General features: G+C 33.9%; 1 protein-coding gene across 8 annotated transcripts in view; it reads left to right on the forward strand.

Moving 5' to 3' along the window:
* Positions 1-24,452, forward strand: part of Eip74EF (Ecdysone-induced protein E74) — an 876,410-nt gene that overhangs the window by 373,860 nt on the left and 478,098 nt on the right. For 5 of the 8 annotated variants that reach the window (XM_081752849.1, XM_081752850.1, XM_081752852.1 and 2 more), the window contains 2 exons: positions 3,936-4,194; positions 17,376-17,405. In XM_081752849.1, coding sequence (XP_081608975.1) covers positions 3,936-4,194; positions 17,376-17,405 — 289 coding nt within the window. The remainder of the gene's footprint in view (positions 1-3,935; positions 4,195-17,375; positions 17,406-24,452) is intronic. The other 3 variants (XM_081752853.1, XM_081752856.1, XM_081752854.1) reach the window with 2 other exon arrangements.

Consider the following 24,452-nt stretch of genomic DNA (forward strand, 5'->3'; position numbering starts at 1 on the left):
TTGACAAAAAATAAAAATGCCACCTATAAGATTCTTCAATTCTCATTTGAATTTAGCGTGTCCCCCAGCAGACAAAAGGTCTGCCCCCCCCCAGGAGACAATTCCTAACTCCGCCCATGGGTTTGACCTAGAGCACGATAGATACTTGGTTTATTTAATGGATCAACAAAATTACTGTTAAAGCCGGTGAAATGCTTTTCTAAACTTTCTGGTAGATACTGGAAGCAGATATATTACGCTTTGCAAGAACAAGTTTTTTTTTTTTTTTTTTTTTTTCGATGATTGTGAAAAGTAATGAATTCCTATTCAGGTTTTTGCTTCTTTAGGAATAGCTTTTTTTAAAGGAACTTTCATCAATCTACGTGTTTGGTTAAACCATTTTTGTAAGGTATACAACTTATAGCCGTGCTTTTGTTCTATTTGATATTAAAAAAAAAAAATAGTAATCATTTTTTACGTTATGTTCATTTGGTGGTATGTATTCCTGTTCGCATACCATTTTCACCTATCCGTTTCTACTTTTGTACCTTACCACTGAAAACGGAGCTAGCTTGTTCCGATACCTCTGGAGAGCATTTAGTTTTCCCACGAGAGGATATATATTGGTAAGTAATCAACTTTTTGTTAATTTGAATCATCCTCTAAAGCCCCTACATCATTTTAATTACAAAATTATTCTTGTAAAAGCTAGGATAATTCTTTTGATATGCATATACTATAAATAGTTGAATTGCAGTGGCTACCAATTGTGCGAGAGTGGTTTTAATAGTGTAGAGACGATCGAGTTGCATGCGATTCTACTAAGCTAAGGCGCACCACCATGTGTCACACATCTACTATGACGTGGTCGTACTATATATCAGGGAGTTTGGAATTTGCAAAAATACTATGCGTCGGTAGTTTGAATAATTTCGCTAGGGCGGATTGGTAAATTTAATGTTCGTTTTTCACCCACGAAACAACGAGTTTTATGAAACAGGACTTACTTCTTAAAGTGGCACATGAGCTACTACTCGGATTTATATCTGAGACAAGTACACTTTCCGGAAATCGAAGTCGGGATACACGCATAGAAAGCATGCACGTTAACAATTTGACCACTAAGAGTCACACACATCTTGAAGTGATGGTTTGGAGAAGCCACTAAAAACAAATCATCACTTTAAAGTCGGAAACCAATTTAATGTGTCGTTGTCAACCATTGCCGAACATTTCTATTATCTGGAAAGCTAAGATATTAAGTATAATACGAACTGACTGACCAACAGAAATAACTTTGATGTGATAATTTCAGTAGCCAATCTTCCAACAAAAAGATTTTCTTGTCTTGGTCGCGTTGTCATCTGCGATCGAAAATGAACTCTGTATGACACTGCACACTGCCTAAGTTATGATGAACCACCGAAACAACTTCTCGTAATTGGAAAATGTTTATCGATGATAAACGAAATATAAATAACTTCTTGAATTTGAAAGTGTCTCCGGAAGCTAGACAAAATGTGAGTAACTTTTCTAATTGTAAAATAATGTCTCTGAAAAATAATCGAAATATCAGTAACTGCTCTACTTAGAAAGTTTTCAGCAAAGATAAAATAAATAACATGAAAGTTTTCCCCTTATTTAAAGCTCTGTTGAAAATAAATAAACGTTCACAGATGAAGAAAGTTTAGTTGACAGTTTGATGTCAAAAACTGTAGGTTCTTCATTGCTGCTTAAGAGCCTAGCATACTAAAAATAATACAAAATTTACCACTTTTCTTTTGCTTGTTTTTCATAAGTAAAAGGAGATAATGAAATGCAATTTACCACAATTATAGATAATGTTATTCTAAAACAGAAAATATGAACCTCAAGAATTTCCAGTGTTGCCATCCATAGAAATTACAGTGTTGCCAGAATAACATTTCACCCAAAATCTAAGTTAAGGCAGCAACTAGAGGAATGAACTCAACTGCATTTGATTACGTATTATGTTGTCTAGGTATCCTGTGAACTACTTTCTAAATAACATTATTGTTTAATTTTAATAATTGTACGTTAAAACTACTTTGTTTATTACAAACTAAATTCAACACTATTATTTAAAAAGAAGTTCGCAGGATTCTAAGGTAACATGATACGTGATCAAATACAGTTGAGTTTGTTCCTCTAGTCGCTGCCTTAACTTAGATTTTGGGAAAAATGTTATTCTGGCAACACTGTGATTTCTGTGGATGGCAACACTGAAAATTCTTCTGATTCATATTTTCTGCTGTAGAATAACATTGTCTATGATTATGGTAAGTTGCATTTCATTATCTCCTTTTACTTATGAAAAACAAGCAAAAGAAAAATGGTAAATTTTGTATTATTTTTAGTATGTCAGGCTCTTAAAGTATTAGCTCAATTAGGTACTACTCAGGTGTTGACCGCATATGCTAAGAGTTGTAAACTGAACTTTAATCTTCCCTTTAACATGAAACCTCAACTGTGACAAACATTAAACAGGAACTATACGATCTGCACCCCCTTTCTCCCACTGTAATTCAGCCTACTGGCCCTCTCATCGTGGTTTTCACTTTTTAATACATCTGACCAAACTGACAAAATCTTCTCGACAGAGAAACCAAAATACCTTTCTACAACTCTCTTGCATCCACGAAGACGTATTTCATTTAAACTAAGATTGAGCAGTTAGACACTTACTGACAAAAGCGTGTAGTTGCTAATAGGTTTCAAATAAAGCACAGTTGTGCGATATGGTAAAAGTCTCCTTTGTTTCCAACATTGGCCACTATTCTCCAAACAATCTGGTACAGGCATTTACTGGAAGTTGATGAAAATTTAATTGACAGGGAAAATGTAGCTTAGTTCAATCATTTAACTGTAGCTAATTTTGGTTTTTAAATTATACTTTCATTTGTATGGTATATTTTACTTGATTTATTGATTGGATGTTAGTTGTAATTATTCCACTACGTAAATTACATATTAGCTGTAACTCTTCTGATGCTTAAAGATATAATAATTGTTGAGTACTGTGCTTTATACTTTGAATAAGTACCAATAATTCGAGATTATTTATAAAGGTAATTAAAGAGGGATTTTCACACAGGTTCTAAGTCTTCTAAAATAAGGTAGTTGAAGTAAAACAAATGAATGATCTTATCACTATATCTCCCAGAATATTTGTGTCGAGTATTCGTATTACTTCCATTTCATCTAGCTTTGGTGAATTCGAAAATGTCTACCTAAGTTGGACGAAATATAAGTAAAGTTTTCCATTTCAAAATGGCTGCCAAAACTACGGGAAATATTAATAACTTGTCTAACTGGAAAATGTCTGCCGGCTCCTTAATATTATAACATATTTCTTAATATAAGAACATATTCCAGAAGATAGACAAAGTATCAATGACTTTCCCCGCTGGAAATGTCTACCGCAGGTAGACGAATATCAGTAACTTTTCCAATTGAAAAATGTCTAGTGAAGATATGTGAAATACCAGTAACTTTTTCTATTAGAAAATATGTACAGAAGATATTAGAAATATAAATAATTGCTTGAAGTTGAAAATTTGCACCGAAGCTAAACAAAATAACAATAGCTTTTCTAATTCAAAAATGTCTAATGAACATAGACGAAACATCAGTAATTTTTCCCCAATTGAACAACGTCTACCGAAGATATACAAAATATGAGTAGTTTATCAATTGAAAATCCACCGAAGATACTTGAAATATAATGTCAGTAACCAACCAATTAGGAAAATTTTCTATCGAAGATAGATGAGATATCAGGACAGTTTTCCACTTCTTAAATGTCTATCAAAGATAAACGAAGTATGAAGTATTCTGGAGGATACTATGGTGAGATTACAATAGTTCCTAATAGATTTAGAGTAACGCAGCATGTGTTGTGCCGTGGAAGTATTTCTACAATTCATTCTTTGCAGTGTAACACTCGACAGTCATGTGACGCGTCCCTGTGTTCGCAGGAGGAGAATAATAATGTGGTGACGACGAGTCTCGCGGACAGTGTGAGCAGCAGCAGCGACTCGAAGGCTGCCATGGCCATGGTGGTTCAGCAACAACAGGGGAACATGCAACACCAATTGAGTCAGCTACCGTCTCAAGTGTACAATATCGCTGTGCGATCCCCAACCACCATCAATCGAAAGTTCAACATTGCGGCGGCAAATCCATTGTTAGCAGGTACGTACATAGGGTATCAAATCGATACTCGTCATGTAAGTAAATTCAATGAATTTTTTTAAGGGGGGGGGGGAGGGATACAATTTGTAGCTGAATAAATCCATACAGAAAGGACTTCAGTTCATAAAATTTGGTTACAAGAAAATCAAAGAAAACTAATATTCCAAAGAAAGCTAATATTCCAAAGAAAGCTAATATTCCTGCATTGATAAGTCAGCGAATAAGTAACACTTTCTGACCAGGGGCGTCATTTAGGTGGGGAAGGGAGGGGCATTTGCTCCCCCCCACCCTTGAGTTTGAGATTTATATGGATTTTATCAATAGAATAGTAGTAAGTCAGTGAAAAACGCGAAATTTACTTATATCAAGAAGTCTTGCCCCCCCCCCCAAGCCAAATCTGAAATGACGCTACTGTTTCTGACCAGAGCTTAATACCCTTATTTATTGAAACTAAAATAAATTGTTACAGTTTTGACACTTGAGTGTGTCTGATGAAGACAACAGTAAGTTATCGAAACGGTAACACTTCATTTTAGTTTCAACTAGCAGAGTACTCTTCTTTATACGTGGAGAATACATTTAATTTTGGACATAAAGGGCTAAATTCATCTCAGCGATCCCGAAAACTATGAATTCGACACTAATATCTGTCATTTTCGATGATTTTTTTATATATCTCCCCTCTCCTCCACCCCGACGTTGTATCGTCAAAGGGTAATTATAAAAAACATCTCAAACTCGAACCTCATCTACGTTGAAAATTTGATCAAGATCGGTCAGGTGTTTCCAGAGTCGTAAACATAGTAAGTGGTCGGTAGGAAGTCACAAACATAGTGACTTTCATTTTTTATATATATAGATAAATAACTGTATTAAGCCCTGACCAGAAAGTGTTAGTTATTCGTGGAATAAGTTCTAGAATCGTGATGTATAGAGTTACATGATTCGTTAAGTTTTCAAACTGATGATTCTTAAGGGCTTAAATAGTCAAATACTGAGCTTCGAATACAAACCCAGTTAGTGGCTTGGATCTCACATTAAGCAATAGATCCTTCTTAGCTTTGGGCTGGAAAGCAATGTTTAACTCCAATCAATCAGATAATGTGCTAACACGCTTAAGAATTTTAATAAACATTTTATTTTCTTGAAATTCTTGTTCCTGAGAACATCTTACACTTCCCAAACTTTCAGATCTCCCCTAGAAGCTTGTTCACGAAGGAGGAGAAAAGGTAATAAAAACATCAAAGGAGTAAAAAGGAATTAACTTATTTTGACGTGTGGCCGGCAGTTTCGTAATTTTTTTATTTCTTTGATTTTTTGCTTGTTTCTTTTTAAGCTGTCACTTGCTTAGATTTGTCACCTGTAGAGAATTGTACTCAAGAATGAAAGAAACTACGCTCTCTGCCTTGAAGTGCTTAAACCGATCAACAGGAAGTTTTCAAATGAAGGTAGAAAAGTTTAATGTACTGCGAGTTCCATCGCTGTTATTCGTGATTTCCTTGACCAAACTCTGCTATTTTAATTTTTCATTTGAGGAGGGTTGTATTTACGCATGGATCAACGTGACACATGGCCCGGGGTGACAATTTTTGGTGGATGGCACATTTTCTCAGACCAATTACCTCCCAATCAATCATTTCCCAAAGGTTGTCGGTGTTGTTTTGAAACACCCTATATATGATTCCTGACACGAAGACCAATCTGGGTGCAGAAATCCGTCAGTTCGGAATTATAAGCTGCCTAAAACATGAAATAATAATAATAATAATAATAATAATAATAATAATAATAATAATAATAATAATAATAATAATAATAATAATAATAATAATAATAATAATAATAATAAACGTTAAATGTATATAGCTCCAATACTATGAGACCTACCGTAGTCCGGCCAAGTCTTTATTTAGGAGCTAATATGTGCGTTATCCAAATATACATGTTTCAGAATGCTGCTGTATTCAGGCAACAATCTTTATAGAGGGAGTTAGGTTACGGGTATACAGTTTGAAATACTCATCAACTACCTCTATAAAAATTGTTGCGGAAGTACCGCAGGATTCTGAAACATGGATATTTCGATAGAACACATACCAGTTCCTAAGCGAAGTCTTGACCCGATTAAGGTTGGTCCCATAGTATTGGAGCTATGGACCTTTAAAGTTCATTTGTTCATTTTTCATGTTTTCGGCAGCCTGTAACTCCGAAATGACGGATTTGTGCATCCAGATTGGTCTATACTTTTGGTCTTATCTTGATGTCAGGAATCACATCCCAAACGTTGTCGGTATTGTTTTGGATGTAGGGGGAACACTGCAAACATTGATATTAGGGGGAACACATTTTCTAATGGCCCGGGGTGGGCAAAAATGTTAAATGCTGTTCTGCATTTGAAAGGAATGTGGATTGTCACTCATCCAGTACCAGATTATCTATACATTTATATTTACCAAGATTTCAGCTAACAAAACCCCATCTCTTAATGTCATTCGAAGGAATAAAACTGTACAATAAACTACCATAACAGTACAAGAAATTGAATAATAACACTTTTAAACACAAGGTCAAGAAATTGTTGCAGAATTTGTATTATTAATGAACATTTAAAGGAAATATTTAAGTTATTATTTTAACTTAGAGTCACTCTATGTACAGTACATTTTTACTGTTTCTAAGAATGGTGTGTATATCCACTTTATGGGTATAATTTTACTGTTTTTATTTTTATTTTTAATGTATGAGGAAACCATTGTGTACATTAAAGTAAACAAAAAATCAATTAGTTTAGGTTACTCCCCAATTTACCTCATAACACTGGATTAATAATATAGACAACATAATTTCTTTTGCAAAAAGTATTGCTATTTCGAGATGAAAGTCGGCAGGAGTTCTTAAGATAGTCTGATGTCCCTATGTCTTATTGGCAATAGCATTAAGAATTAGTACACAGTTATTTCTAATATTCTATTAGTATTTGAAAGTATATTAGTATTTGAATTGTGTGAAAGTATATATTTAATACAACAAACTTATGACGCCTTGTTTACCATGTAAAGTCTACATCTATTAACACAGATTAATCAGGCAGTCATTGTGGGTGCTTAACTTCCATGTTGACAGTTTTGAATTGAAGTCATTTCTGTATGGATTGATTCAAATTTTTTCGAATCTTAATTCCTGAAATTATAACGCTCGGTTAATAAATTAATAATGTTAATGAAGAGTTATTTTGAAAGAAAACTTTATGAGTGTACAATACATATGGTGAAACAGGAAATGCATGGGTTTATAAGATGTACTGTCAGACTCCTTGCTTAGTTAATTATAACTGCGACACAGTACTTGGGTATACAATATATACTGAGACAGTACGTAGATATACGAGTCAGTACTTCGATTACGTACCTAGGAAATACATACAGTGAAACAGTACTTAATATGGCATAAAATACAGTATGAGTCGCATAATTTTCTAATAGGATGAAACACTACGAAGTTAATAAAGGGTACTAATTTTTTTTATATATATAATAATACAATAACCTTAATACAAGGGTGAATCGTAAGTCTTGCAATATTCTGGTACACAACATACCTATATTTATTACAGTACAATGTAAGCAGATCAATAGTCACAGTATAGCACTTCGTGTTGGACTGGGGGACTAGTTTAGGACTACATGCCGTATGTAGCATCAGTTCGACGCCATCAAGTTCTTGAATTTTCTATTGCATTTTACGAGCCGAGCGTTGTTTTGCGTTATCCTATTGCAGCAGGTCACTCTTGCGGTTCACAAATGGATGATATTTTTTGGCGTAGTACAGCATATATCTGCTCCAATTTTCGGAATTGACAACACTGATGGTACTACCGTTAATAACGAACTCAAAGTGAATTATCACTTCTTGGTCAAATACACACAGAGTATGACTTTGCTCGAAATAGTTCTATTTAACGACCCGTTCTGGAAGTTTACACTTGTTAAACCACTATTTTTTCACATTCGTATTTCGAAAAAAAAAAAAAAAAAAAAATCCCCGCATGTGATAATTTGTTTTAGGAAACACACATCTCACAGATTTCCCAACAGTTGTCGGCTCACGTTCATTCTCCTCTGGGCCTGAGCTGTGATCTACTCACGTACCACAATGCAGAACTTCCTGATAGTTTTCCCGAGTTCGTGAAGGTGACGCACTATGGTGGACTATGACTTACCGAGTTGGCTTGACAAACGTCATGTGTTGGTGGATGGATTTTCCTCAATGACATGTCGTGTGATGTCATAATCGGTTACCCTGGGGCGCCCGGACCTTGGCTGATCTTCAATATTTTTTCAACCTGCATAAAATTTGTGCAACTAACGAGTTGTTGTACTGTCGTTCACTTCTTCTTTCCCTTTCGTGTGACAAATGTTTTGGGTTGTTGCAGCAGTGAACCTCGAGTTCGAACCAGGGGCGTCATTTAGGGGGGCAAGAGGGGACAAATCCCCCCCCAAGAGTTTGAGGAATACATATACTTTAATCGATTGTCTACTAATGCACTACTATAAAACGTAAAAGTCTTATGCCGGTGGTGCTCTTGCCCCCCCCCTCAAGCGAAGTCTGAAATGACGCCCCTGGTTCGAACTGATACACAGACGTTGTCACGAACACTCATCGTCACTCCCGCTTAAAAAAGACTAAAGATACTGGCAAAATGGCTCCCTTTGTGTTAAATAGTCATCTTGGACCAGTTTGGCCTTATACCATCTGTCACGATGTATACGCCATCTATCACGCGCCTACTCTTGGATTGTAAAAATATTGCAAGATTTAAGACTCACCTTTGTATATTGTAAGACAGTACTTAATATGACATAAGATACAGTACGAATCGCAAATGAAAATCTTTGAGTTTTACGAATCGCGTAATATTCTTAATAAAAGGTAAGCTCTATGGAAATAATAGATGATATTGAGAAATTCCTCTATATGACATGAAAATGGTTGTATATTGTAAGCCAGTATTAATATTGCATAATATACAGTATGAATCGCATAATATTGTTAACAAAAAAAAAAAAAAAAGAAAAAAAAACACTATAGAAATAATAGGTGACTTCCTCTATAACATGAAAAATCTTGATAGCACTCACAATTTAATACATTTTTCAAAAATATCATCTACGTATAGGGCAAAATATCTATTTATCACAGATTGATAAGATAGTCATTACAAACTCTTAAATGGTTGACAGTTTTGGATTGAGGACATTTTTTTTTTTAAATAAATGGATTGATTTAAATTTTTGCGTCTTAATTACTAAGATGTTAGCTTTCAATATAAGAAGTTAACAACGCGAATATGGAGTTCATGAAGACTTTACGAGAATCAAGGCATGCTGTGAGACAGTACTTGAGTGTAAAAGATAGTACATAAAATGACAGAAGAGAAATAATTATAGAAGAGTGTAAGCACTACACTACAAAGTGTAAGCACTACAGAAGATATAAAGCATACTACAGATTTTCTCTCTGTAACACGGAAACCACTTTCTTTTGGACTTCACTGAAAATACTTGATTGAAAACATTAAAGGTGGTAGTTAAAAAAAAAAAAAAAAAAAAGCCATTGATACCTGTTGAAAGGACTTAGCTAGATTCTTCATGAGCAGACTATGTACACTTAGCTGAAGACGATACACAGTTACTATAAAAAAAAAAATCTATAAAATGCTGCAACAAAGACTTGTATAGGTAAAATACAAACCGCAATCATATGAGAATGCAAAATTATATGAGTTCTGGAAAGGAATCTTGGAACGTGAGAAGAAAGATATTTTCGAATTGTCCAAAAAGGAAACGAGAAAATATTAGCTAAATAAAAAACTAACTAGCTCTATGACCTATGGAATCCGGAGTATCAATGCCACGTTCACAAAAGCTTTCTATTGGTTTCTGTCCTTAGCCAACTGGATACAGTTTATATTTTGTATTCCTTTTCCTGTGAAATCTATCTTAATGCTGCCCTTCCATCTGCCTCTTGGTCTTCCTAGTGGTTGTTTTGCAATTGAATTTTCAGGTAAAACTTTGAAAGTGTTCCTACCTTCTTCTATCCTGGCTACACCTCATCCTCCTAGACTTGATAACGCTATCAATGTTTGGTAAACGGTATAAATTATGCAGTTCCCCGTTATGAAGCTTCCGCCACTTCCCCATTCCCATTCCTTTTGGGTCCGAATATTCGTCTCAGGACTTTCCTCATAGTAAGCGACCATATTTCGCAACCATACAGCACAACAGACATGATTATCATTTTATATATTTTAAGCTTCAAAGTCCTCGATATAATTCGCGACGACAAAAGATCCTGAGCTGAATAAGAACACGAATTTCCTGCTTTCAGTCAACATTTAATTTTTCATGGATATAGTTTTGGTCTGTTAACACTGATCCTATATATTTCAAAGTATCTACTTTGTCGAAAGTATTATTTGATATTTTAACACATCCACAATTTGCAGTATTATGATCCCAGCGAACTCCCATGTATTTAGTTCTCTCTGCATTCACTTGTGAACCTGTCTCTGAAAGCAATTAATAAGACCTCTGCATTTCTTTCTATTGTTCTCCTATCATCTTCTATTAAATTTATATCATCAGCGTATGCCATAACTTGGTGAATACCATACAGGTCTAGGCTCTGGTTGGAGTCTTTGATTTTCCTTATAGCGTACTCCAGAACAAACCTGAATAATAATGGGGACAATGCGTCTCCTTGTTTCATGCCATTCTTGACGTGGAAGCTCATGGACAAGAATTTTCTTACTCAGACTTTACTTTGGGATTTACTTAAGCACGTCTTAATTAATCTGACTAGCTTTTTCTGAATTCCAAATTCTGTAAGAATGTTGCACAATGTTTCCCTCGTAACCAAGCCAATATCGATTTTTAAAATCAATAAATAATTGATGAACCAGGATACTGTATTTCCATTTATTTTCGAGAATTTATCGAATGGTAAATATTTGGTCGGTAGATGATCGATTTTGCGTAAATCCGCATTGATAATTTCGAATAATTTTATCCATATCTGGGGTCAATCTTGCTAATAGAATGTTTGAGATGATTTTTATAGAATGTTGGCAGAAGACAAGTGCCTCGATAATTTAAAATGAGAAAATACCTAACATAAAATTGGATCGTACTGCTTTGCAAGAATAATATCCAATACTGAGCCTTTCTTTGTGCAGTGATTATTCATAATTTTTTAAACTTAATAATAATAATAATAATAATAATAATAATAATAATAATAATAATAATAATAATAATAATAATAATAATAATAATAATAATAATAATCTATTAGTTTTCAATGTTCAATGAGAACACCTACCTAGACAGCGACTTAGTTTTTTTTTTTTTTTTTTTTTTTAACTTACTTACTTATTTACTTACACGCACATTGCTGTTTGAATGACATTTCATAGCCTTCATTATATAATAAAAGAACTTTGCAGGTATGCTTATGATTATATGCAACATTCTAAAAAACAATACACTTAAATCATAGCATTCGGTACAAACTATCTATCATATATTGTTTATATATTTTGTTTTCAGAATGTTACAGGTAAGTTTAAACATATGTGCAATTTTCTTTTCATTATACAAGCTCGCATAATGGAAACCATGAGATATGATTGAAACAGCAGTGACCAATAAATAAATAAATAAATAAATAAATAAATAAATAAATAAATAATAAAGTACTGACGAAGGTGGATGTTCCCATTGAAAATTTCGGAATTAATAAAGATTTAGACATTTTTATGAGTTGTAAGTTGATAAATATAATTACCTTTCATTAGAAATAATACACACTGATTTGCCAAATGAAATATTCTATACTCACAGATGTTCGAATTTGATTAAAGCTTAGGTAACCCCATTGACAAATAATTGGAAAAACGACAATGAAACGGAATATTTGTCATGCAGGATTTTCCCTTTTTCTTTTTTTAAACAAACCAAGGCGGAAACGGCACAGAGGATGAGATATTTCTCTAAACAAGAAGCTGAGAATGGAAATTTGTGCAATTTGACATGGAAGCTGTTAGATATTGTCCAGCAGTTAACTCTAAAGCAAAAAAAAAAAAAAAAAAAAAAAAAAAAAAAAAAAAAAAAAAATTATTAATGTAATCTTACGGCTTTTGATGTGGCAACAAGAAAGGATTGTGTTTATGATTACATGAAGAGATCCACTGATGTTAATGAAAAGTGTCTATGTCCGATACTTGTGAGTAGCATGTGTCTGTATGTCACTCAGTCGTTGCTTGTATTAGTCATCAACCATTTGTTTTTCGAACTAGGACATTCCCAAATGGAATGTGATTCAGCACATGCTCGCATCGAAAACGCAAGGAAACATATGGAAATATTCGATCCATCTGGGTGATATGCGATAGCAAGAAGTGCTTTTAAAGTATGAAGTTAGAAATAGACCAATCGGATATACAGTGAAACCTCTGAATAACGGACACCAATGGGACATAAATTTTTGTCCGTTACTGAGAGGTGTCCGTTACAGAGAGGTTACAGAAATTTAATTTCTCACAACGGTAATTGTATGCAGTAATATGCAGTAAATATATTATGTATGAGCGTAAATACGTAAAATTCAATATGAAAATACTATTTTGCACTGCATCAATTGATGTCAAATAATATGCCAAAGATGTTTGGATATTTTCCTACGTGGAAAGAGAAAGCGGGAGGGAAAGCGTTTTTCATTTATTTCAAATTCTCAGAACCTTCTCAAAACATGCATTAGGAATCAACTAACCGGCTAAACTCTTTAGTTTAGCGTAAAAGGTATGTTTTTTCCTCTACAAGGATAATAAAATTCATTAGCAAGTGTCCTCTGAGAATCCTCAGTACGGTTGCGGAAGAAACATGCGTGTGTGTGTGTGTACTGGCGCGATATCTTCGTTGACGGAATGGATGAAAGCGCAAATTATTGAGAGTACATACAGCAATTTTTAAGTCTTGATGTTTTTCTCCAACCTGCATACAGAGAACTGTTGTCAATTGCAAGACCGAAATTAAATGATTTTTTTGGATTTGTGCAAAAGCGGTGTAATCAGACAACAGTACCAATATTTCTACAAATCATTAGTTCGATCAGACTGTGAAAAATTGTCTGATTAAAATGTGGTTGAACACAATGTCAAAGAAGAGTCAACCATAACAGTAAAGTTAGGAAACAGTATGAAATTTTGTGCCAACATGCTACAATTTATTTCATTTTAGAGTTAATTTTAATCTTACACAAAATACTATTTGGTACAGTACTTAGTTTGTGCACAAGAGACTTATGTCAAAGACAGTTTTACTTAACATTCAATTTGCTTAAGGTTAAATGATGGTATATCAGAAGCATTTTTTTTAAATTTAGTTAAAAACATATTGCACTGTTGTTTTTTATTCTTCTTAATATGAGAACATCTTGTAACATTTCAAACTTCCTTGTTAAAAATGGTCGATAAAATAAAAAGCATTTTGAATTATCAAAAACTAAAATCAAATACGAAAAAAATTTCTTTTCGAACTTTTTGTACATACGTTCCGATGACACTAAGCCGTCGAGGAGTAGTAGTAGTAGTAATTAAAAAAAATGAATGTTTCAAGAGGATGGGTAAAAAACACGATGCTACTCCATTCAAAATCTTTTACCATCTGTTAATAGTATCGAGGAAGTCAAAGGCGACAATATATGAAAGCTTTTTTTACAACTCTAGTAATTATATGAAACAATCATATATAATTAATCATATAGTTCCCCATTCCTGTAATCAATCACATGAAACCATCATTTGAAATGAATCTTACAGCTCCCCATTCCTGTAATCAATCACATGAAACCATAACTTGAAATCAATCTTACAGTTCCCCATTCCTGTAATCAATCACATGAAACGATCACTTGAAATCAATCTTACAGTTCCCCGTTCCTGTAATCAATCATATGAAACCATAATATATAATCAATCTTACAGTTCCCCGTTCCTGTAATCAATCATATGAAACCATCATATATAATTAATCTTACAGTTCCCCATTCCTGTAATCAATCACATGAAACCATCACTTGAAATCAATCTTACAGTTCCCCATTCCTGTAATAAATCACAAGAAATCATCACTTGAAATCAATCTTACAGTTCCCCGTTCCTGTAATCAATCATATGAAACCATCATATATAATTAATCTTATAGTTCCCCAGTCCTGTAATCAATGATATGAAACCATTATATATAGTTAATCATACAGTTCCATATTCCTGTAATCAACCATATGAAAAAATGAAATGAAATCTTTAAGTTTTACGTCCCACGGATATGCCGGCTAGGCTAAAGGAGACGGTGATGATGAGAAATGGATGAAATGGTGGAATGAAAAGAGTGGAAGGATACTGAGAATCCCGAGAAAACTCACGCACACCGTGTTTATCCACCACAAAACTCACTTGGTACGATCTGGGATCGAAACAAGGACCCCAGGCATCAGCGGTGAACGCTTTACCACTGAGCTACCGCGACCCCTGATCAACTATGAAACCATCATATGTGATCAATCATACAGTTTCCCATTCCTGTATCAATCATATGAAAGAAAGCTCCCTGTCTCTGTAATCAATCATGCAATCTTTGGAACCAGCCATATTAAAGAAAGTTTCCCGTCACTGTGATCGATCATTAGAAATTAAGTTTCCCATCCCTGAAATCAATCATATGAAAGGAAGTACCTTGTCTCTACAATTAATCATATAAAAGGAAGTTCATCTACTTGTATCAATCTTATGAAGGGAAGTTCCTTTCCTTATAATCAATCATACTAGAGAATTTGTCTGTCCTTTTAATCAATCACGTCAAATGGTTCCTCATCCTTGTAATCACTCAGGTAATCATTATTGGTTAATGAAAGTAATGAGACAGTCATGACGCAAAGGGCTTCATTGAAATTTTGGAAGAGTGAGATAATAGCTGAAGCATGTAAACTTGGTAGCAACTAAAAATATGTAATTAGCTTAAAGGCGGATGTTGATGAATATGTCAGGAGAATTTATGGGGAATCGTGTGATTGATTGTCCCTTTTCAACGCCGAGACAATAGCAGATAGGGCCTGTCGTATGAAGGGGATTCGAGTCACTTGTACGACGTGTATTCGAGACAAGCTGTCTCACTGAGAATGATCTCTGTGACCATGCGCACAGAAGGCATAGGCGTTACCTACTTAGTCTCAAGGGGACGCAGGATTATTGCTTCATGAATAATGGAAGATGGTCTGAAAACTAATGCTGTTTGCGTGATTGAAGAACTATGTATTACTAGTAGAAGTGCCCAGCTTTGCACGGGATGAATAATTTTACCCACTATATTTGAAAATAAAGTACCGGGCCAAATGACATGCACAATGCTATTGGCGTAGCCCCTGTTAGAAAATAAATAACTGAGTAAAATAAATATGACAATCAACACCTTCAGCATTGCCCCAATAGATTTTGAAGCCAGCTGACATGCACATTCTTCATTAAATTCGAGCTTAAATTTCATCGGAACTGTCACGAATCAACTGCGCGAACCCAAAAACTATAGATTCGACAATAATTTGGTCATTTTGGATATTGTATTTTTCACTTTATCCCATTCCCACCTCTCTTTGTGTGCTGAAGAAGATTATGAAACTTAGACGGCATCAGGATTGTCACTATTCTTCTCAGCAACGTCGAAAACTGTCGATACGACACTAATATCTGTTGTTTTCGGTTAGTTTCACAAGTCACTTTTCTCAATCTTCCTAGAAATGCTAGAGTTGTGTTAGCCTACAATATATATATATATATATATATATATATATATATATATATATATATATTCACATTGTAAGTCGTATATTTTTGAGAATATGTTTACGTACACAGTTCAATCTTCCTAACATGATTAGTTCATAATATACTCTATTTTTGGCATGAATTTTAAACCACCTCTTTCTTCTCTTTTGAAGTCTTCTTCTTCCCTCTTAAGATACGCATTAAAAAATTCTAGACACCAACAGTCTGACCAGATTTCAGTCTCTTCGATATAGGTACTGAAAAGTATCTGAAATCAATGGTGTGATTTATATACCGGACAAACAAACAAACCTTGATTTTTATATATAAAATTTAAGGCGCAATGTAGAAAAATACTGGAGCTTCTGCAGGAATATGTATTAAGTACAAAAGTTACAGAAAAGTTTTTGCCGAATTGTTATACCTATATGATGAATGTAGTGAAAATTAATAACAAGTATCTAAGAAATAAAAAGAAGTAAATTTATACGGGAAATATGTTACTGCTTCGTAAAGAATTTTCGTCTTTCTTGCAACTAAAAATATCGAAGAAATTGAAAATATATATTGAAAAATAAAATCCCAATCTATGAAAATTTTAGCAAAATACATTTTTAATTTGTGTATGTTGACATAGCGTCTATTAGATGTTTTACAGGCCGTTTTCTGTTCTTCAATTTTCTCCTGTTCTTCCTAATTCTTTCCCTCCCTTTCTGATGAAGTATTTAGCGAAAGCTCTCATAATTATACATGTCTAGTGTTATGTGGTTATGCTTTCTCTATTTATTTCATGTGTGATTTCTTTTCTTTGGCCGGTTCGGAATTCCTTTGCCTTAACTATATACACTTGTACAAATACACATAATACATTTTTGTGTGCATACAATAAATCAGTAACATTCTGACACAATGTTGTGTTTTTGCTATTCAGCTGTTCACAATACTAAACGTTTGCTATATTTTTATTAATTTTCAAATTGCTTCCTTTATTTTATCAATTTAAAATTTAATTTCGAAATTATTAACTGGAATAATGGGTATCATCCCTTAGCTATTCTTCAACTTGCCTTATCTTCTTCAACATAAATTTTTATTTCATAATGGTCTGGAATTCTATTGATTCATACGACAATCCCTTTTATCTACCTGTTTTTATTCACTTCTATATCTTTTATATATTTTTCTATGATATGTACTGTTAATGCATATATATCTGTTGGTTATTTTCCTCCAAAATATATATTTTTTTTTATTTCTAGAAAAGTATTCGTCTTTATGCCTTTCGTTTTTGTTTTTATTTCAGTTCTCTTCAAGAATTCCATCAATTCTGCAGGTATTTTTTTTTTTATTATTCTCTTTTATTCTCTTTCTGTCCTATTATATTTTGCTTTTAATAAAGTTTCTTAATTTACTTTTCTTTTAAAAAAGAGAAATATAATTAAATTCATTTCTTTCTGTTGTCTTTTCATTTTCTTCTTTCTCTCTGTCTCCTCTGCTTTTAAGTACAAATTATAAAAATTGTTTCTTGTTCATAAACAAATATTTTTGTTTGTCTTTCTCTTGTAAATACGTTGAATTCTTTGTCAGTCATTTACACACCATAAAGGTTATCAAGCACACAAAAAGTTCGAAACAATTGGGGTTAACATTGCGTTTATTAAGTTACTTTTAATACCAATGAGACCATTTTACTCGCTTTTCTTTCAAGATACAAAACGTTTCTAATCATTGATTTTACGTTGTGATTATTAACACATTGACTGCCACTGCCACATTAGAGGAAACGAATCTTTTCTTGTGGGGGGGAGGGGGGAGACACAGTTTTTTTTTTAACTAAGAACTTCGAGAACAAGATAATCATTCCATTTCATTCGAAAAAATGCTTATTTTTCTCTATTGTTGTTAAGTCCGTGAGCTATCCATCTGCATGATTTTGCTCAAGGAACCACCCGTCAGCTTACATAGGTGTTTCATTATGATAGCATGAGTCGCCAGCGGTTCCTAAGGCGGAGTAATACATGTGAGTTATAGATATTAATGAAAGAGGAAACAACCGATTTTTTTAACACAGCATATCCTCTATAGATATGAATTCAATAACGAACAAAGAGCAGTTATTGACTTCACGTACATTTTTATATGTTATTGAATTCACATCTATATACATAGAATAGGATGTGTTAAAAAAAAATCGGTTGTTTTATCTTTTATTAATATCTATGTGAAATCACAACCGTCATAGGTGTTCAATATATGAACACAAGGATTGTCCACTCACAGCAAAGGTCTGTGATACAACCCACGTAGTCCGAGGGAAGAGCACCCACCTCGAGAGAGTGAGTGACTGTTCTGGGAAACGGACTGGGTGGCGTAATGGTTAACGGCACGGTATGCCGGAGGTCCCAGGTTCGAGTCTCAGTCCAGTTGGTCACTTTTTCAGTCTTTGTAAGTTACATGTGAGTTATATTTGACTCATGAGGTCCTCAGGCTTAAAACTAGTGTGAGTTAAATTCAACTGGCAACATCGTCAGGAGAACGCGTAGCATAGACTCTGAATTCACAACTGTACAATGATAAACACTTTTCAAAAGGAAGGGGGGGGGGGGTGTAGTAGGTCATATGATCCACAAACTTTAGCAATCTCTACTACTTCCTGCCTTGCCTGCGATACGAGTAAACTAGTCACTTAGAAGATACATCACTGAGAATTTCGTTAGAAAAGTGACCAAATAAACTTGGACTAACAGCTACCGTAGAGGGTTTGCTGGTGATTGTTGGGGTATAAAGACAAAATGACATCCCTACAAAAAAAAATAGCTTTTAATTGTCATGGAACACAAAATGTCTAGCAGAAAAATCTATACACATATACTTATGATATTACTTTAAAAAATATATTATTGTGTAATCTCGGTAAAAGTATAATAATAGCTTAGAAGATATGTAAAGCCAGGGGTGTAGCCAGCAGATTTATCTAGGAGGGGGCCCGTCGTTTGTGAGGGGGGCCAGCTACAATGTACAAAGCCAAAAACAAAAAAGAAAAGTGTTACTGCTAGTGATTTTGAGGCCTGAAAAAAACCGGAAAATTTTGGTTTCCGTCCAGAAAACTAAAGCACTGTTTTTTTAAGCTTTTTTCTTCATAAATATTATGTACCAGGTAGTTTTTATTAGTTTTTAGTGTTTTAAAACACTAGTTACAGCATATAAAAATATAATGTACTTAGAAATCAGTTTAGTACCATTGTTTTATAGCAGTATTTATAGTATCTTGTTAAAACGTTTGTCCTCAAACTGCCAAATATAAAATATTTTTATGCTTCATATTGGACATGATCCATACAGGAGCACTAGATCAATCGAATGTAGCAGATGAGGTAGCAAGCTGTGCATTTGGTCATTCCTTACACGGAAGAGATACCTCACTATTTTTCGATTGGTAAAGAATTTACCGTAACAATAATTATATATAAACTTTGTCATTTTTAAATGACTGAAATGAGATAATCTTACGACAATGTTTTAAAAGCTGGTCATTTAAGGGGTCCAAGAAGTCATTTGTGGGGGGGGGGGGGGCTGGCCTTGATGGGCCCCGTAACTACACCCCTGTGTAAAGTGAAACGTATTTTAGCGAGGGTTTTTAGACAAAGAACAAGAATTGAATATTTGAATTGAAAAGTTTGATAATTGGTTGTTGTTATATTTGTCTTGTAATTTCCAATAAAGATGCATTAGAAATGCAATTTGGATGCATATATATGGTTTGTGAGCTTATAATGTCGGTCTGTGTCTCAAATTCTGGTTTCGCTTGTTGGAAAACAATCGCTGCTCAGCTTAACCACTCAGTAATCTTCAAATATTAATTTCTAATAATAGGACTAACACGTACTAAGACCAAACCCATGATCTGAGTATAGTTCTATAAAATGGAGTGCCACGCATTGTTAATGAAACGTTGAAGATTTTCTGATGATAGGAATCAAAAAAGAAGGAAATTACGTTAGAAAAAAATGGATGGAGTGCAGCAAGAGTAACAGAAGAATTACGCACCATCTGCGGTCTTTTTCACAAATTCTATAAATCGTCAAGTCGTCAAATATTATGAAGTATAAGCACTAGAAGAAGAAGAAGAAGAAGAATAAACTTCATTTGTAAACGTTAGTACTGTTACACTTAAAACCAAAGTCCGAGTAGGAAAATACTTGCCAATGAGCTTTCACGTCGAGAATGTCCTGAAACAAAGAGAAAACTAAATATATGGAAATTCAGCGTGACCATAATACTGGAAATTATAGATATGTTAAAATATCAAATACTACTTTTACAAAATGGACACTTTCAAATATCTAGGATCAACATTAACAGATCGAAACCAGATCCGCGAGGAAATTAAATGTCGATTAAACGCAGGAAATTTGTGTTATTATTCATTCCAAAATCTTTTTGTATCCTAGAATCCTATCGACGATTTTGAAGCTTAAAATAAATAAAACAATAATTATACTTGTTCTGTGTGGTTGCGAAACATGATCGTTTACTCTGAGGAGGAAAGAACACAGACTGAAAATATTTGGGAATCAAATCCTGAGGCGAATATTCAAACCCAGGAGGGACGGAAATGATGAATGGCAGAAACTTCATAACGAGACGCTGCATAATGTATACCGTTTACGAAACATTGTTAGGGTTATCAAGTCTAGGAGGCTAAGGTGGGCAGATCATGTAACCAGAGTGGAAGAAAATTTAGGAACGGTCACAAAATTTAGGAACGGTCACAAAATTTAGGAACGGTCACAAAATTTTAACTGGAAACCCAATCGGAAAACGACCATTAGGAAGTCCTAGGTGCAGATAGAAGGACAATATGAAGATGGGTCTCGGAGAAATAGGAATACGAAGCAGAAACTGAATCCATTTGGCTAACAACAAAAGTCAATGGAGAGCTTTTCTGAACGCGGCATTGAACCTCTAAATTTCATGGGCCACTGAGTTAGCTAATTTTTGCTGTTATTCTAAATTGTTGTAAATTTATAATATTTCTAGCGGTTTTACACGGGTTTTGCAGCAAACTCTTTCAGTTTTTTTCCACAATCACAGTCGATGAATTATGATTCCAGCGCTGATGTAAAAGAATATAAATGTAAATAGGATTTGAAATTAAAGGAAGACAAAATAATAATAATAATAATAATAATAATAATAATAATAATAATAATAATAATAATAATAATAATAATAATAATAATAATAATAATAATAATAATAATAATAAACAAAAGTCTACAAGCTTCCATATTGAGAATAGAAAATCGTTCTTTACTTATATTTTTAAAGAAAGTTTTTATTATTATTATCGTGTCATCAACCCCAGCTCTTGATTCTAACATCGTTCCAGGTTTTGAATATGTACGAGATCTCCCTAATGACTTCTTTCAATCCTTTCTTCATCCTATGCCTTCCTCCATATTATTCACGAGAACTTCTTTGTGGCTTTAAGGTTAGCGTACTTGTCTTCAGAGCGGGAGATCTGGGTTTGATTCCCGATGGGAGCTCACGTTATTCGGGTTCTATTTTAAGCTTCAGGTCCACACGTCATATAACCTCAGTACAAGAACCTGAAAGGGCTCTTAACTTCGAATCAATCAAAAAATTATCTATCTTATTGCTCCCTTCTTTTTCACCCTTCTGTGCTGTCATCTGTTCCTTTAATATTTCTCGTATTCCCTTTTCTATCATTTTCATGTGTAGATACCTCCTAGGTAAGCGTTCTTGTTCATTTTTTTTTTCCACGTGTCCTTACAAACGTAGCCTAGATTTTTTTTACTATAGACACAGGTCCTGACAGTGAAAACCCTAGTTAGTTAATAGAGTCTCTATTTGATAATTTAGGAAAGAAACAGACTTTACGTTTATTTTCTAATTTATTTAACCTACTTGTATTTAGAAAATAGAAAGCAGACTTAGAAATGAAACAGACAGGTACCACCTATACATTTTCTAGGTTAAGTTCCAAAGTTGGTCTTTCATTTCTAGCAAAATTTTGAAACTTTACGAGGAAGAAATGGATAATTTGCTCGTTTGTGTGCTTGATAATATGCAAGGAGAGTGGAAGTTGTGTTTATTTTTCTTATAAGCGGCTATAAACATAGAACTATTTCGCGTAAAGTTACTGCATGGTTGGATTGTGTGAAATTAACGAGTATTTGTATTCTAAACATGGTACAGAGACGTTCTAGTTGGCATTCTTACGCAGAGACGAGAAATTACACTATTAATTTTAACAAAATGGGTCGAAACTTCTCTAATCCTAAGATAACCTGACCCTATCCTACCCACTTATCCTACTTTACTCTACTCTAACCTACCCTACTGTATTATATCCATTTAAAGCAGTCCTAAAAATTAGTGATTTTTAAATTTTCGTTGCTATTGTTACATTTCTTGTCGATACCCAGGCGGACGTCCAACTTCGGAATAAATGCCGCTTTTCTTTTCTACGTTATAATTTTTTTACATTATAATTATAAGATTACATTGACACACAACGAGCTCTCTTCTCTACAAAGGACGACCTTACTACATTTCCGGGTTCTGTGTTCTCAATATGTACCATTTCGGCGCACTACGTGGAAATCCCACGAGATTGATGTTCTAGGAAGTTGTCTTATTTATACAGGCATAAATTCGCTGTTGTCTAGACGATGATTAGTTGCTTGGTTGTATTCTTGATACAGGGTGTCCCACATATAACGTACGCGTTAAATCATCTCTAGTTAAATTTCCTGTGAGGTGACAACACTGTCTGTAAACTGCATCTAATATCGAATACCGGAGTGATCCACAAGATGTTGAAAAATACACTTGAAGCAATTGGAACTGAAGAAAAAGTCGTAAAGAAAATACAGAAGAGCGTAATATTGGTCACAAATCCCAGAATAAAGGGAAACAGCAGAGAGAAAAAGTAATATATGTGGGTGATCTGTAAATTACTACATCACCTGCTCAGATAAGGAGTGAAGAAAATACATATTAGTAACAACAATAATAATAAATATCGGTAGGTTATAAAATTAGCGAAAATCGAATGTAATGAACTTTTTATTAAACAATCCAGTACAGGGCTGGCTGCAGGTATTTTCACACACTAGACGAGAAATATTTCGGTACTCCCTATCGCCTTCTATTTACGCCCTATTATCTCATTCTTACTATTTGTTTAAACATGAAATAAAACTTACCCCTTATGATCTGAGTATAACTTATTGCCATTTCGATTGCGATCAAGTACATAGTAAAACATACTACCATATACGGCTTGCTTTTGTACTTTTACATAACTTATAATGATTATTCTCTCTAATACAATATAAATTGCGCAAAGAAAAGAAAAATTATCCACCATTCCGCCCCTAATATTTGCCTTCTATAGGTGGCTTCCTAGTTTGTTTATATGGACCCAATGATAAATTCTCAGCTACATGGAAAATCATCAAGAAAGCACTGCTTATTGGAAATAACACAAAAGAAATGCAGAACTATTTCATAACAAACACAGAGTAAATGATGTCGCTTAAATAGTTGCTCTTTTTAATAAGTATTTTGTGACCATAATGGCTCAGTAGTAAAACACTCACTTCTGGCGCGTGGAATCTCTGGTTCGATCTCAATTCCTGTCAAATGAACTTTATGGTGGACAAACACAATGTGCGTGGGTTTTCTTGGTGTTCTACCGTTTCCTCCCATTTTCCTCATTGCACTATTATCATTCATCTTATCATCATCATCATCTCCTTTAGCTTCAGTGCATAGTTATGAGTCGTTAAACTCAAAAATAAGAACAAAAAGAAAGGAAAAGAAAAATTATTTTGTTGATCTAGTCCAAAACAGCTACAATAATACAACCATATATGATTTAGTTAATATTCATACAATAGAAGCCACTGCGACTTCTTATAACGTCAAGAAGCCAGATTCTTAACAGAGGGAAAACGGTATATGTAAAACTGGAACTTAGGAAGCTGGAGTGAAGGGATAGATTGAGAATTAGGATTAGGGATACTGCGTATACAAGAATTGAGGAATTGTGGCTTCATTATACAGATATTCACTTGTAAATGTTGATTAATCTTCTTGAGATAGAAGAAATTCTGATTTTGTACATCCTTCACACAGAATAAGTGAAAGAAAATTGGAAACGAAGTGAAACATACAAAATAAACATCAAGCTGTTGAATAATTGAGGTTACTATTGTAAATCCTTATTAAATAGAACACAATATGGCTATCTATCCTGCACCTCACACTCTTAGTTTCCTTTCAGTTCTCTCTTTGCTCCAGTTAATTTCTTTCTCATTACTTGAAAATGGTGTATTTACAATAGAAA

Source organism: Thermobia domestica, chromosome 3, assembly GCF_964235325.1.
Source record: "Thermobia domestica chromosome 3, izTheDome1.hap1.1, whole genome shotgun sequence".
Classification (NCBI taxonomy): domain Eukaryota; kingdom Metazoa; phylum Arthropoda; class Insecta; order Zygentoma; family Lepismatidae; genus Thermobia; species Thermobia domestica.